This window comes from Heteronotia binoei, chromosome 17 (genome assembly GCF_032191835.1).
Source record: "Heteronotia binoei isolate CCM8104 ecotype False Entrance Well chromosome 17, APGP_CSIRO_Hbin_v1, whole genome shotgun sequence".
Lineage (NCBI taxonomy): Eukaryota > Metazoa > Chordata > Lepidosauria > Squamata > Gekkonidae > Heteronotia > Heteronotia binoei.
Window position 1 is genome coordinate 53910381 of NC_083239.1, and position 16344 is coordinate 53926724.

The window sequence follows — 16344 nt, forward strand, 5'->3', positions numbered from 1 at the left end:
CGCAAGGGAATGAAGCTGACAGGAGAAACTGGTCTATTCCCCTGTTTCGCTTCAAGCTTGATCTAAGCAAGGGGTGGCCAAAGGTAGCTCTCCAGATGTTTTTTGCCTGAGCCGCTTCGGTGGGGTAGGGCAGGATATAAATTGAATGAAATAAATAAATAAAATAAATTTGTAAATAAAGCAAACGGTGTGGAGGGAAACTAGATGGTGGGGCCACTCGCTGCGTGGGAATCAGCATACCTTGCCTTTATCCGACACGGCTGAGGCGCACAGCCCTGGTAGACACAGGAAGCACGTTTGGCTGCACTTCTCTGCTCTTGCACACTGCTGGCACATGCAGCTCCGTGGAAAGAGGCCCTATGCTGTACATGAGCTTTTCTGTCGAAACCTCTCTGGCAAAAGCCCTCCGCCTCCTGGTGCGGTCAGGCCACTTCTTCTCCTGGCTGCTCTATTTGTTGTTGTTCAGTCTCACAGTCAGTCCGACTCTTTGCGACCCCCTGGACCAAGTCACGCCAGGCCCTCCTGTCTTCCACCATCCCCCAAAGTCTGCTCAAATTCGTGTTTGTTACATCAGTAACGCTGTCCAGCCATCTCCTCTTTGGCCGTCCCCTTCTTCTTTTGCCTTCTGTCTTTCCCAGCATCAGGGTCTTCTTACTCACCTTTCCATAGGGTTGCCAGCTTGCAAAATTCCTGGAGATTTGGGGGTGGAGCTGGGTTGGGTGGGGAGGGAAGGGGAGGGGAATCTCAGTGGGGCGTTAGCGCCATAAAGTCTAGCCCTCAAACCGGCCATTCCTTCCAGGGGGAACCAATGCTGGTCACCTAGACATCAGTTGACATTATGGTGGATCTCCAAATCCCACTTGGAGGTTTGGCAAACAACCAGGAATAATACACAGATAGGTAGTTGTCCTGAGGAGAACCGTGCACAAAAGCCACACAATTGCACAATCATAATGTTTTTCCAATATACTGATTATTTCAACTTATGCACTCCAAAATGCACAAAGCACACTATAAATCTATGGGCTAGGGGTATTTGTGATCAGACGAAGGACGTCGCCGAAACATGCGTAAGTTACCTGGGAGGCGTGTCGTCCTTCAGTTCTCCATAATTTTATTATTGGAATTGTCAGCAAGATTTCCAGCAACGCGAGAGTAACCTGGAGTACACAATAACAGCAACAGTGACTGTGGACTCTCAGGTACTTGGACTGAATTTGCCATTGGTTATTGATGTGCTTTACTTTTGTGTAAAATTGTGTGCTTTGTGCATTTTGGAGTGCATAAGTTGAAATAATCAGTCTATTGAAAAGATCCAGGCGGGCAGCCGTGTTGGTCTGAAGCAATAGAACAAAGCAATAGACAAGTTGCACCTTTAAGACCAACTAAGTTTTATTCAGGATGTAAGCTTTTGTATGCTGTAAGCACACTTCATCAGACAAAATTGGAATGGCAAGCCATCTTTAAATATAGAGAAAGTGGGCGGTGAGTTGGTATGTAGAGTCCTGGGAATGTTTTTAGCTGATTAAAAGAATCACAAATTGGGGTCTGTGTTACTTTGTTAGTACTGTTAACTGGGCTGTAACAACAGTGGAGGGTGATAAAAAGCAGACATGTCATAGGTGTGAAGTGCCATAAATCTGGGTGTCATTCTGGCTTCCTTAGTTGTGGGTTTAAATGGAGGGCATTAGTACCTCAAGAGGTTATAACATCACTCTAGTTTGCCGTTAGAAAAAAAGAATACATTAAAATATAGTGGAAGATGGGTTAGTCTATATAATAAGATAAACAGTCAAATGAACATATGAAGCTGCCTTATACTGAATCAGCCCTTTGGTCCATCAAAGTCAGTATTGTCTACTCAGACTGGCAGCGGCTCTCCAGGGTCTCAAGCGGAGGTTTTTCACACCTATTTGCCTGGACCCTTTTTTGGAGATGCCGGGGATTGAACCTGGGACCTTCTGCTTCCCAAGCAGATGCTCTACCACTGAACCACCGTCCCTCCCCTTAATATATCAATTATGTCAATATCCCTATTTGAGTAGGTCAGTACAAAAACCCAAAATATTCTGATACACTGTTATAAAAGAGAAATACAATCTAGTGTGCCACTAGAAAAAAAGGGTACCTTAAAATATAGTGGGAGGTGGGTTAGTATACGTAATGAGATAAAAAGCCCATATCCCTTATCTGAGTAAATCAATACAAAAAACACAACAAAACAAACATTATTCTGATACACTGTCATATAGAGGACGGTGTGGAATTGTTTTCTGTGGCCCCAGAAGGTAGGACCAGAACCAATGGGTTGAAATTAAATCAAAAGAGTTTGTGGCTCAACATGAGGAAGAACTTCCTGACCATTAGAGCGGTTCCTCAGTGAAACAGGCTTCCTCCTTGGGAGGTGGTGGGCTCTCCTTCCTTGGAGGTTTTTAAACAGAGGCTGGATGGCCATCTGACAGCAATGAAGATCCTGTGAATTTAGGGGGAGGGGTTTGTGAGTTCCCTGCATTGTGCAGGGGGTTGGACTAGATGACCCTAGAGGTCCCTTCCAACTCTAGGATTCTATGACTGTTCTAAAAGAGAAATACATTGGAATACTGTGGATGTATAGCTATACTCAGTGAGAGTCTAATGAAAAAGCATTAAGATTGCGTAACTGTGTAGCTTTTGTGCACGGTTCTCTCCAGGACACCCACCTGGAGGTTGGCAACCCAGACTTTCCTCTTCCAGAGGGCTGTTTCTATTTCCTGTTCACATCCCGCCAACCCCCCCCCAAACCCCCCCCCCCCAAAACCACATCATGGGAGACGGTCAAGGGAGCCCCAGCCAGCCGGCAGCTTGGGGGATTCAGCAGCAGATGTTTGGAGGGTGGGTGCTGGGGGGGGGCGGGGAGTTCCCAGCCATCCGTCTTCCAGCCCTTCCCCCTCCGCTGTTAGCAGTAACAAAAAGATCCCCTCCTTTTTCTTCCTCCGAAGAAAGGGGAGAAAAGAAGCCGCCCACCTCCCCTCTCCCCAATGCATAATTTCATGGGAAAGGCCAGAATCACAAGAAGCCTTTCCAGGCAGCCTGGCGGAGGAGGAGTTAAACACAATAGCTCCCCCACCCCCATCCCCACCTTTAAGCAGCAGTTTGCCTGGACCTTTCTGTAGCTAATGAACAAAGCAGGAGTCAAGTGGCACCTTTAAGACCAACCCATTTTTATTGAGAACGTCAGCTTTCGTGCGCTCTTAAGCACACTTCATCAGACGAGGAATCCAGCGCAGTGAGCAAAGCCATACAGAGCTGAGCAGAGCCATCCATAGCGGGTAGGCAGTGGCCCAGAATGCAACATGGTAGAGATTTTAGAACCAATGACAGTGAAGTCAAATTATCTGGTAGGCAGGGGTTGAGAATGTAAAATGGTACAATGACAGAATAGTCAAATTAACAAATTGAGCAAACCTTTGATCTGAGTAGCATGAGCATGCGAAAGCAACAAAACAGCAGTATGCAGTAAAATTAACAAATTGATCCGAGTGGCGTGAGCATGCGAAAGCAACAAAACAGTAGTACGTTAAAATGTGAGATTGTCTGTCAATGACAATGGGAGATGGGTTAAGAACGTAAGAGAAGCCATGTTGGATCAGGCCAAAGGCCCATCCAGTCCAACACTCTGTGTCACAGAAGAACATAAGAGAAGCCATGTTGGATCAGGCCAATGGCCCATCCAGTCCAACACTCTGTGTCACAGAAGAACATAAGAGAAGCCATGTTGGATCAGGCCAGTGGCCCATCCAGTCCAACACTCTGGGGCACATAAGAACATAAGAGAAGCCATGTTGGATCAGGCCAGTGGCCCATCCAGTCCAACACTCTGTGTCACATAAGAACATAAGAGAAGCCATGTTGGATCAGGCCAATGGCCCATCCAGTCCAACACTCTGTGTCACATAAGAACATAAGAGAAGCCATGTTGGATCAGGTCAATGGCCCATCCAGTCCAACACTCTGTGTCACAGAAGAACATAAGAGAAGCCATGTTGGATCAGGCCAGTGGCCCATCCAGTCCAACACTCTGTGTCACAGAAAAACATAAGAGAAGCCATGTTGGATCAGGCCAGTGGCCCATCCAGTCCAACACTCTGGGGCACATAAGAACATAAGAGAAGCCATGTTGGATCAGGTCAATAGCCCATCCTGTGTCACACAGTGGCCAAAAAAAAAGGAGGTTCACAAGTGGGGCGAGAAGTCCTTCCACTTTGCCGCCCCTCCCACAAGCACCAAGAATACAGAGCATCACTGCCCCAAACAGCTCTAATAATATGCTGTGGCTAATAGCCACTGATGGACCTCTGCTCCATATTTTTATCCAATCCCCTCTTGAAGCTGGCTATGCTTGTAGCCGCCACCACCTCCTGCGGCAGTGAGTTTCACATGTTAATCGCCCTTTGGGTGAAGAAGGACTTCCTTCTATCTGTTCTAACTACTGCTCAGCAATTTCATTGAATGCCCATGAGTTCTTGTATTGTGAGAAAGGGAGAAAAGGACTTCTTTCTCTGCTTTCAATATATGTAATGGGATAAGCAACCGAAGTCCCTGTCTGAGTGTGTCAATGCAGCTAAAAGAGAAATACATCGTTAGTGATGTTCTTGTCCACCTAATTTACTTTTTCACATGTAAACATAATTCTAGCTTGCCACAGGAAAAAGGAATACAATAAGATATAGTGAAAAGGGGTAAAGCATGTGTAATGAGACATACAGCCAATATCCCTATTTTGAGTATGTCAGTACAAATAAATATACTGATGCACATTTCTGAAAGAGAAACACATTGGAATGCTGTGGCTGTATAGCTATACTCACTGACAAAACAGTGGCGTTTGTTGGGGAGGAAAGAAGTATGCTTCCCAATCCCCAGGTCCCAGAGGGGGATCCCCTGTTTTTACAGGCTTCTCCCCGCCCCCAGCCAGCTGGCTGGCGGGGGAAGCCCCGCCCCCATCTATTATTCCCTATGGAGAATGATTCCCATAGGGAATAATAAGGAATTGATCCGTGGGTATTGGGGGCTCCGGGGGAGGCTGTTTTTGAGGTAGAGGCACCAGATTTTCAGTATAGCATCTAGTGGCTCTCCCCAAAATACCCCCCAAGTTTCGAAATGATTGGACCAGGGAGTTCAATTTTATGAGCCCCAAAAGAAGGTACCCCTATCCTTCATTATTTCCTATGGAAGGAGGGCATTTTAAAAGGTGTGCTGTCCCTTTAAATGTGATGGCCAGAACTCCCTTGGAGTTCATGTATGCTTGTCACACCCTTGATCTTGGCTCCACCCCCAAAGTCTCTTGGCTCCACCCCCAAAGTCTCCTGGCTCCACCCCCAAAGTCCCCAGATATTTCTTGAATTGGACTTGGCAACCCTAGAAAGAAGCCAGCGGAGTTGCTTTCACAAGAAGGGGGGGGGGACTAACGAGAAGGGTTCCCGTGAGGTCATCCAGACTGACCCCCCTGTGTGCTGGCACCGTGAGGGTGGGGTCAGGCAAAACGCAGAGAGGTCAGGCTGCAAATCTTTTCCGAGGAACCCATCCCTTCTTAGAAAGCTGGCACCGGTTTTCAAGCGTCAAAACCCACGCTTCCGTGCGACCTAGCTGCGCAGGAAGAATCGAAGATAGATCCAGGTTGGTCGCATCTTGGTCTGAATAGTTCCTTATTCAAATCTCCAATGAAATACAAGCTTCTAGGTGGCACTCCAAATAGAAGCTTGTGGTGCCAGAACCAGTGTTTGGACCGGGCAGTACCGCATGTCTTCTTGCAGGCGACAATGTCCCGAGTGCGGGCATGTGTCACTTGGGGTGATCCAAACATTGTTTTGGGGTATAGTTTGGTGCCAGTGTCTGCCGGTTTGAGTGTCCTGGGGGCACCTTGCTTTGGATCAGCTGGCACGAGAACCACTCATTGGACCGTGAGGCAGCACATGTCTTCTCGAAGGGCAGAGTCCCCTGAACAAGGGGGTGTATGATATATGGGGGTCCAGACCTTATTTTGGGGTTCAGACAGAGCTTTCACACTCTCTTCAGTGTTTTTGGTTGAATTCACGAATAAGGAATGAATAAGGATCTGCGAATAAGGAACCAGCTTCAGCCTCCTGCTCTCAATAGCAGTGGAGAAATCCCCCAGACCTGCTCTCCAAGAATTGCAGTGGAACGAACTAGGTTCCTTCTGTCTGCAAAATGGGTGTCTCCCCCACTGAGCTACAGCATCTCCCCACTGCATCCTGGTTTCCAGGTGCCCTTCAAGCATTTCAAGAGATCGCCTCATCCCGGCTGTGCGGAGCAGAAAAGCCAACACCCTCCCTCCCTCCCTCCCTCCCTCCCTTCCTTCCTTCCTTCCTTCCTTCCTTCCTTCCTTCCTTCCTTCCTTCCTTCCTTCCTTCCTTCCTTCCTTCCTTCCTTCCTTCCTTCCTTCCTTCCGTGTGGAAAGCCAGCTTGGTGTAGTGGTGAAGTGTGCGGACTCTTATCTGGGAGAACCAGGTTTGATTCCCCACGCCTCCACTTGCAGCTGCTGGAATGGCCTTGGGTCAGCCAGAGCTCTGGCAGAGGTTGTCCTTGAAAGGGCAGCTGCTGTGAGAGCCCTCTCAGCCCCACCCACCTCACAGGGTGTCTGTTGTGGGGAAGGAAGGGAAAGGAGATTGTGAGCCGCTCTGAGACTCTTCGGAGTGGAGGGCGGGATATAAATCCAATATCTTCATCTACCTCACAGGGTGTCTGTTGTGGGGGAGGAAGGGAAAGGAGATTGTGAGCCACTCTGAGACTCTTCGGAGTGGAGGGCGGGATATAAATCCAATATCTTCATCTACCTCACAGGGTGTCTGTTGTGGGGGAGGAAGGGAAAGGAGATTGTGAGCCGCTCTGAGACTCTTCGGAGTGGAGGGCGGGATATAAATCCAATATCTTCATCTACCTCACAGGGTGTCTGTTGTGGGGGAGGAAGGGAAAGGAGATGGTGAGCCGCTCTGAGACTCTTCAGAGTGGAGGGCGGGATATAAATCCAATATCTTCATCTACCTCACAGGGTGTCTGTAGTGTCTTGTGCTTAAATAAAGCACCACGCAGCCCCGCAGTAAAGGGCGACCAGGGGAAGTTCCTTGGTCACCCAGCGCAGCGCGGGAAGATCAGCGGCGGGAACTTTGACTGGCCAGGATTGGTCTGGCCAGCTAGGGGGCTGTTCCTGGATAAATGTATATAAAGCGGGTCCCGGCCCGAGTGTCTCTGTTCTGTGATGTACCTTGGAATAAAGTATGTTGCCTTCTACACGTCTCGTGACTGAGTACATTACAGTGTCTGTTGTGGGGAAGGAAGGTAAAGGTTTTTGGTCACTGTGTGACACAGAGTGTTGGCCTAGATGGGCCATTGGCCTGATCCAACATGGCTTCTCTTATGTTCTTCTGTGACACAGAGTGTTGGATTGGATGGGCCATTGGCCTGATCCAACATGGCTTCTCTTATGTTCTTCTGTGACACAGAGTGTTGGCCTGGATGGGCCATTGGCCTGATCCAACATGGCTTCTCTTATGTTCTTATGTGACACAGAGTGTTGGACTGGATGGGCCATTGGCCTGATCCAACATGGCTTCTCTTATGTTCTTATGTGACACAGAGTGTTGGACTGGATGGGCCATTGGCCTGATCCAACATGGCTTCTCTTATGTTCTTCTGTGACACAGAGTGTTGGACTGGAAGGGCCATTGGCCTGATCCAACATGGCTTCTCTTATGTTCTTATGTGACACAGAGTGTTGGACTGGATGGGCCATTGGCCTGATCCAACATGGCTTCTCTTATGTTCTTATGTGACACAGAGTGTTGGACTGGATGGGCCATTGGCCTGATCCAACATGGCTTCTCTTATGTTCTTATGTGACACAGAGTGTTGGACTGGATGGGCCATTGGCCTGATTCAACATGGCTTCTCTTATGTTGACTTCAGAACTTGGGCAAATTTCTACAATTGTTTCAGTTATCCAGTTGGCTCAGCAAGTTCGGCAAGAGCATTTGTCGTCTAAATAAAACCACCATATATTCACCGGTTACAAAAACTATGAAAGAGACTTTATTAGCATGATAAGATGCTACAGTACAGCCAAAGAGCAGTTTTTAAAAGTTAGATGTCATATTGGCTTTGGAATCTGTTATCCCGCATAAAGAGAGAGAGAAAGAGACAGCTATAAATACAGACAATCCCAGCAATAAATTAATACAGAATATTCCCCTCCACGGGTTACAAATTAAGGCAGATCTCGGCTCGGTTCCAAATATCAGAAATAAAGTTTTATTTTTTAAAAAGACAATAAATAAACTTACAATATATTAAGAATCCAGGATGATTTCCCCCCTAGAACGCTCCTAAGGACGATGAAGCAGACACAATTCCACCTGCAAATGGGACTTCTTTGTCACACAGAAACCTCTTTCTGCTCACACTAAACTGGGTTCTGCATTCTCTTGGGGGCAAATTCACACAACTAACATTACGCCGTGGCTCTTTCCCCAGAGCTCCTGATTCAGAAGATACAGTCGTCATCAAACCTAGGTCTGGACACCAAGGAATTACCCATACACAATATTCCCTAGTGAGAATTTTGGCTCTGCCCTGAGCTATTCTTGCCCAAGGGATTTCCAAAAGGTCTAAAGTTTCTTGGGATACCCTTGCACTCCAGATCAGAGAAAGAACAAATGGTTAGAAACCAGTATCCAGGAAGCCAGAGACAGGGCTGCTCACACGCCACTGTACACAGACACAGGAGATCTGAGATGATTCCTTAACGCAACAAAGCTACCCTTTAGGCTTGTCAACCTCCAGCTAGCACCTGGAGACCTCCAGTTACAATCGATCTCCAGATAACCAAGATCAGGTCCCCTGGAGAATAAGGGATGCTTTGGAGAATGGACTCTAGGGTATTAGACCCTGCTGAGGTCCCTGTCCTCCCTAGGCCCCACCCCCAAATCTCCAGGCTCCACCCCCAAATCTCCCTAGGCCCCACCCCCAAATTTCCCAACTCAGAGTCCATGTTGGGGGAAATAAAAGGTTCTCTTAAACCACATCTGCCTCTCGGAAAGGGCACAGTTGGTCTGCAGCCTTTTCCATGGGCAACCAATGCCCTGGTCTAGCCAGAAGGAGCGCCCTGTGGCCAGCAAGGTTTAAAACCCTGGGATGCACCAGGGGTATCACAACATAACATGCAACTTCCGCAGCGAGACAAAATAAAAGGCGGCTGCAGATTTATACCCCGCCCTTCACTCTGAACCAGAGACTCAGAGCGGCTTACAATCTCCTACGTCTTCTCCCCCCGCAATAGACGCCCTGTGAGGTGGGTGGGGCTGAGAGGGCTCTCCCAGCGGCTGCCCTTTCAAGGACAACTCCCGCGAGACCTCCGGCTGACCCAAGGCCATCCCAGCAGGTGCAAGTGGAGGAGTGGGGAATCAAACCCGGTTCTCCCAGATAAGAGTCTGCACACTTCACCACTACACCAAACTGGCTCTGGGAGGTGTTTAGAAATCCGCATCGACTGATTTTGAACGCGCAGCCTCTGCCTCCGGCTTTCTTCACTGGGAGAGACTACAGGCCAGCATATTGTTTTCACCAGGGCCTTCAGGGACTCCTTTGCATATTAGGTCACATACCCCTAATGCAGCCAATCCTCCTGGAGCTTACAGTAGGCTCTGTACAAAGAGCTCTGTAAGCTCCAGGAGGTGTGGCCTAATATGCAAAGGAGTTCCTGCTACAAAAAAAGCCCTGAGTTTTCACTACAGAACAGCCCACCATAACTCAAAAGTTCTCCACCTTTATTCTTCCACTCTGCTACATGGCAGCCTCATTTCCTTCACATGTAAGTTCCTTTTTCTTTGAAGAAAGGGCAGTTTCTGTTCCACACGTTTTGCTCCACCTAGTGGTCAAATTGAGATTACACCGGTGGATGTCCAGTATGCCCAACGCAAGCAGTGTAATATTGAACTGAACACTAGAGGGAGTAAATCATGTACAGAACCAGAGAGGGCCACGTTGGATAAATGTCAGATATTTGAGAGCTGCAAGGAAGGAAGGGAGGGAGGAAAAGAGGGAGGGAGGGAGGGAGATTATATGGGGGAGGGAGACATGGAAAGAAAGCAACTTTAAATGCATTCTCCAAGCCACTAGCTGGCTTGGTTTGGAGAAGTGTTTTCAAGAGAGAGATGCCTTCTCCAAGCTGGCCAAAAGGGCAACAGGGGCTTCGAAAGTCACACAATATATGTGAAAGAGCCACATGTAGTTCCTGAGATGCACAGAACAGAAATATCCTGCTCCTTGAAGAAACAGGAATTTGTGAGGAAAGCCACGCTTTCACGGCATGACGTGGTGCCCACTGCTACCAGAGTCCTTGTTCAGTCTGGCCGGCCAGTGACCTCGCTTCACCTTTGCGTCTTGTTCCTTGCGGGCAGTGGCTTCCTGGAGATTTCAGCCACCCAGTGGCAACCGCCCTTACACCCCCCACCCCCATTAAGCAGCACTTGGGTGTTTGGCCTGAGAAAATGTGGGCTTGTGAGCCCCCTGAATAAGATCTCCGTTAAGCTGGGAGCCACTCTAAACCGGTCCAAATATTCACAAATGTTCTATCAGATAGAACATGTACATTCTTTCCAACGGTTAGGGCTGCCAACCTCCAGGTGGCCCCTGGAGATCTCCTGCTATTAAAATTGAGGTTCACACCACCAAGATCAGCTCCCCTTTGGAGGGTGGACTCTATGCAGCATTATACCCTGCTGAGGTTCAGCCCCTCCCCAAACCCGCCCTCCTTAGGTCTGCCCCCAAATTTCCTGGTATTTCTCAACCGAGAGCTGGCAGCCCTAGCAAGAGGGAGCGTTCAAAATGCAAAGTTCAGTCCAAACGATCTCCTTCAAAATGTCCTTGGTCAGTTTCTCTCATCCTCCCTTTCTTGGGACAAGTCTAGACAGGGAAGTGCAGGTCTATTGCCAGCCCTTTTCTCCTCTCACTTCCAAGCTTGCTTGTTTGAAGACCAAAGCTTCTACGAACGGGAGGCCGGGTCCAACCTCCTCTTCCTCCGATACTTTTTTTAAAACTGTGTTCTGCAAGCCAGAGGATTCTCAGCCGAAATCCCGCGGTGGAATTCTTTCTTCTTGGAAAGCGAAACCGAAGCGACGGGCTGCCGCACGATTTTCGTGGCTGTTGCTGGTTTGCTGCAGCAGTCCCAAGACGGATCTGCTTTTACCATGCCCCAGATCCCCCCACCCACAACCAGAGCCGGATAAAATTAGGCCAGGTAGGCACTGGCCTATAGGTCCCCATGCCTTTAGGGACCCAGGGCCGGCTCCTCCCCTCAGTTTCCCCCCTGCTTGCAGCCTTTCCAGCCTGCACTCGCAGCCAGCAACTGAGCCGCTCTTTGCCCAACTTGCCTAGTGAGGCTGCTGCTGGCGTTGTTGCCAAGTTTGTCTCTCTCTGCCTCTCCCCTGCAGCTTTGTCAAAGGGGCTTTTGAGAAGGGGCCTGCAGGCTGCAGCGGGGGCCATGGGCGGTTGGGTGGGTGTACAGGCTCTGAGATAATTTCTGAGCCCCCCCCCCCAAGTTTTTGACTGCCTAGAGGCCTCCATGGGGTTTAATCCGGCACTGCCCCCAACAGCCATTCCTGTCTTGTGCTATAGGAGGAGGGTTATTTTTAAAGAGCACTTCTTTATTTACTTTGTGGACTCTATACGGCATTATACCCTGCTGAGGTTCAGCCCCTCCTTTATCTTTGAAGAAGGGGCAGTTTCTGATCCACACGTTTTGCTCCACCTAGTGGTCAAATTGAGATTACACCAGTGGACGTCCAGCATATCTCCCTGAAGATTTTATGCCCAACGCAAGCAGTGTAATATTGAATTGAATTGAACACTAGAGGGAGCAAATCGTGTACAGCAGGGGTGGCCAATGGTAGCTCTCCAGATGTTTTTGCCTACAACTCCCATCAGCCCCAGCCATTGACCATGCTGGCTGGGGCTGATGTAGGCAAAAAGCATCTGGAGAGCTACCGTTGGCCACCCCTGATGTACAAAACCAGAGAGGGCCAAACTTGCTTTAACATAACAGCCACGTAGAATAAATGTCAGATATTTGAGAGCTGCAAGGGAGGGAGAAAGGAAGAAGAAAGAAACCCCTCCTTTCTTCCCAGTGAGCAGGGACCCCCTGCGGCCTTCGTTGTTCTCCTGGCTTTCATGTTATCCTAAGAACAACCCCATGGCATAGTTCAAGCTGAGAGCATTTGACTGGTCCAAGGTCATTCAGCAGTCCTTTCACGGCAGAGATGGGATTTGAACCTGGGTCTCTCAGTTCCTAGTTTAGACACTCTTCACCACCACACCACGCTTCCTTGGGGTAGCATTGCCAGGGGTGGAATTCTAGCAGGAGCTCCTTTGCATATCAGGCCACACCCCCTGATGTAGCCGATCCTCCAAGAGCTTACAAAAATGAGCCTTGTAAGCTCTTGGAGGATTGTAAGCTCTTGGGGAGGGATGATGGCTCAATGGTAAACTTTACGTTAGATTTTATATGTTGTGAGCTGCCCTGAGCCACTTCGGCGGGAAGGGCGGGATATAAATTGAAATAAACTGAAATAAATTGAAACTGGTAGAGCATCTGCTTGGTAAGCAGAAAGTCCCAGGTTCAACCCCACCTCCCCGGTGTCTCCAACTAAAAAGGATCCAGGCAAGAAAAACAGCCTGAGACCCTGGAGAGCCGCTGCCAGTCTGAGTAGACAAGACTGACTTTGATGGACCGAGGGTCTGATTCAGTATAAGGCAGCTTCATATGTTCATATTGGCTACCTCAGAGGGATGTGGCCTAATATGCAAAGGAGCTCCCGCTAGAATTCCACCCCTGAGCATTGCTATTAACAACTTTTTAAACTCCCTCCCAATGAAGATCCTGTGATTTAGGGGGAGGTGTATGTGAGTTTCCTGCCTTGTGCAGGGGGTTGGACTAGATGACCCCGGAGGTCCCTTCCAATTCTGTGATTCTATGATTCTATCCTGTGAATTTAGGGGGAGGTGTTTGTGAGTCTCCTGCCTTGTGTAGGGGGTTGGACTAGATGACCCTGGAGGACCCTTCCAACTCTAGGATTCTAAGGGTGTAGGGGGGCTAGAGGAGGGGAAATGGTGCCAAATTGGTTTCACGTCCACCTCCAGGACAAGCCGAACAGTCAGTAGGGAAGCAGCCCTAGATCCTGGATCATCCGTTGCCCTCTTTGGAACCCCCCCCCCCTTGCCTTCACAGTGGGACAAACAGCCTTTTCCCCCTGGGACTTTGGGGGCAGGAGGCAGACTGGACCTTTGCCACCCCCTGTCCCTCAAGCATTTTAAAATCCACACCTGTTGATGGGAAGAAGCAGAAGATGATGATATTGGATTTATATCACGCCCTCCACTCCAAATAGAGTCTCAGAGCGACTCAATCTCCTTTATCTTCTCCCCCCACAACAGACACCCTGTGAGGTGGGTGGGGCTGAGAGAGCTCTCACAGAAGCTGCCCTTTCAAAGACCACCTCTGCCAGAGTTATGGCTGTCCCGAGGCCATGCCAGCAGGTGCAAGTGGAGGAGTGGGGAATCAAACCCGGTTCTCCCAGATAAGAATCTGCACACTTCACCACTACACCAAACTGGCTCTGGGAGGTGTTTAGAAATCCCCTTTGACTGATTTCGAACGCGCAGCCTCCGCCTCCGGCTTTCTTTGCCGGGAGCGACCACGGGCCTGAGGTTGGGGATTTCTGCCTCTCTGCAAGCCCCTCCTGCTACGGGAAATGTTGCTTCCCTGGTCCATACTCCCGAAAGGAGTGGAGTGACTCAGCCCTGTCTGGTGGGGGAGTTCAACTTGCCCTTTCAAATAAAGGAGAACACAGCTGAGGATTTGCAAAGTGTCTGGGGGTGGGGTGGGGGGAATGTCCACACAAGGCTCTGCCAATCTGGTGAAGGGAAGGTTTCGGTGGTAGGGCTGGTATGAGGGTCAAAGGGAGGGTTCTCCAATGTGCCTGCTGAACCTTTCTGGCTGCCCTCCAAGTGCTTTTAGACAGTAGGAGGGGCTAGAAGAAGAAGAAGATGATATTGGATTTATATCCCGCCCTCCACTCCGAAGAGTCTCAGAGCGGCTCACAATCTCCTTTACCTTCCTCCCCCACAACAGACACCCTGTGAGGTGGGTGGGGCTGGAGAGGGCTCTCACAGCAGCTGCCCTTTCAAGGACAACCTCTGCTAGAGCTATGGCTGACCCAAGGCCATTTCAGCAGGTGCAAGTAGAGGAGTGGGGAATCAAACCCGGTTCTCCCAGATAAGAGTCCGCACACTTAACCACTACACCAAACTGGCTCCCCAGTCAGGGCATATGCCCAGCGGGGCTTCCGATTGGCTGTGCGGATTAAAAGACGTCCTCTTAAACTGAGCCTCTACTTGAAAAGTCATATTATTGCTATTAGAAGCCTAGAGTTGTGAGGGACCTCCAGGGTCATCGAGTCCAACCCCCTGCACAATGCAGGAAAACCACAAACACCTCTCCCTAAATTCACAGGATCTTCATTGCTGTCAGATGGCCATCTAGCCTCTGTTGAAGAACCTCCAAGGAAGGAGAGCCCACCACCTCCCGAGGAAGCCTGTTCCACTGAGGAATCGCTCTAATGGTCAGGTAGTTCATAGAATCACAGAGTTGGAAAGGACCTCCAGGGTCATCGAGTCCAACCCCCTGCACGATGCAGGAAACTCACAAATCCCTCCCTCTAAATTCACAGGATCCTCACTGCTGTCAGATGGCCATCTAGCCTCTGTTGAAAAACCTCCAAGGAAGGAGAGCCCACCACCTCCTGAAGAATCATAGAATCCTATAGTTGGAAGGGGACCCTAGAGTTGGAAGGGGACCTCCAGGGTCATCGAGTCCAACCCCCTGCACGATGCAGGAAACTCACAAATCCCTCCCCCCAAATTCACAGGATCCTCATTGCTGTCAGATGGCCATCGAGCCTCTGTTGAAAAACCTCCAAGGAAGGAGAGCCCACCACCTCCCAAGGAGGAAGCCTGTTCCACTGAGGAATCGCTCTGACTGTAAGGAAGTTATTCCTAATGTTGAGCTGGAAACTCTTTTCTGGCTATTAGAGTACTTTGTGGCACTCCTGTGGTGGCCAGTTTGTGACCGGCTCTGCCTCTTGTGGCAGCCATTTTGTGGCGTCACCCACCGCCCAGGGTCAGGATTCCAAAAGTGTCCACAGGCTCAAAAAGGCTGAGGACCTCCGCTCCAGGGAATGCCGCATGCAGACCTGGGGGAGCAATCCTTTCCCTGCTAAACCAATGCAGTCCCGACCGGAAAAGGAAGATCCTCAATAAAACAACTCTTCACCAACCAGGAACTTACAGGAATGTGCATGTCCCTTCCCCTCCAAGAATGTCTCTCAAGCCACTGCTAGGGTCACTGGGCTTCAGGAGGGATCCCCGGCCCCCAAAAGCCCCGTCACCGCACAACATGCCCTGCGTGATGACATCACCCAGAAGTGCCGCCATCACGCCAGGGATGCTCTAGGAATAACAGCAAAACTCTATGATACCATAGAGGTTTACTGTGAATCCTAGACTGTCCCCAGCATGACACTGTAAGAATCGCGGCAAAAACCTCTATGGTACCGTAGAGTTTTATTGTGAGTCCTAGAGCGTCCCCGGTGTGACATCCCCCAGTGTGATGACATCATCACACCATGTGCACTAAGCACACACAAGAGAACAGCCGCCCTCCTGCAGTAGTGAAGCTGACTTGGCAAACCCTAGTTTCAAGCGAGATGTGGGGATCTCCTGGAACTACAGTTTATCTCCAAGACGACAGAGATCAGGTCCCCAGCTGAAAACAGCTTGGCTTCGTGGACTCTGTTGCCTTGTACCCCACAGAGGTCCCTAGGGTTGCCAAGTCCAATTCAAGAAATATCTGGGGTCTTTGGGGGTGGAGCCAAGGTCAAGGCTGTGACAAGCATCATTGAACTTCAAAGGGAGTTCTGGCCATCACATTTAAAGGGACGACACACCTTTTCAATTCCTTCCTTCCATAGGAAATAATGAAGGATAGGGGCACCTTCTTTGGGGGCTCATAGAATTGGACCCCCTGGTCCAACCTTTTTTAAACTTGGGGGGTATTTTGGGGAGTGGCACTAGATGCTATACTGAAAATATGGTGCCTCTACCCCCCAAAACAGCCCCCCCCAGAGCCCCAGATACCCACAGATCAATTCTCCATGATTTTCTATGGGAATAAATCTCCATAGGGAATAATGGAGTTCCCAGCAGACATTTCCCTCCCCTCCCCCCGTTTTCTGACGA

The 16344-nt window shown here is 49.5% G+C and overlaps 1 protein-coding gene across 1 annotated transcript in view; it reads right to left on the reverse strand.

Moving 5' to 3' along the window:
- The window catches only part of LOC132585914 (mRNA decay activator protein ZFP36L2-like), a 17138-nt gene extending 1598 nt beyond the window's left edge, over positions 1 to 15540 (reverse strand). The window contains 1 exon segment of the mRNA XM_060257790.1: positions 15395 to 15540. Coding sequence (XP_060113773.1) covers positions 15395 to 15540 — 146 coding nt within the window.
- Between the last annotated feature and the right edge of the window lie 804 nt (positions 15541 to 16344).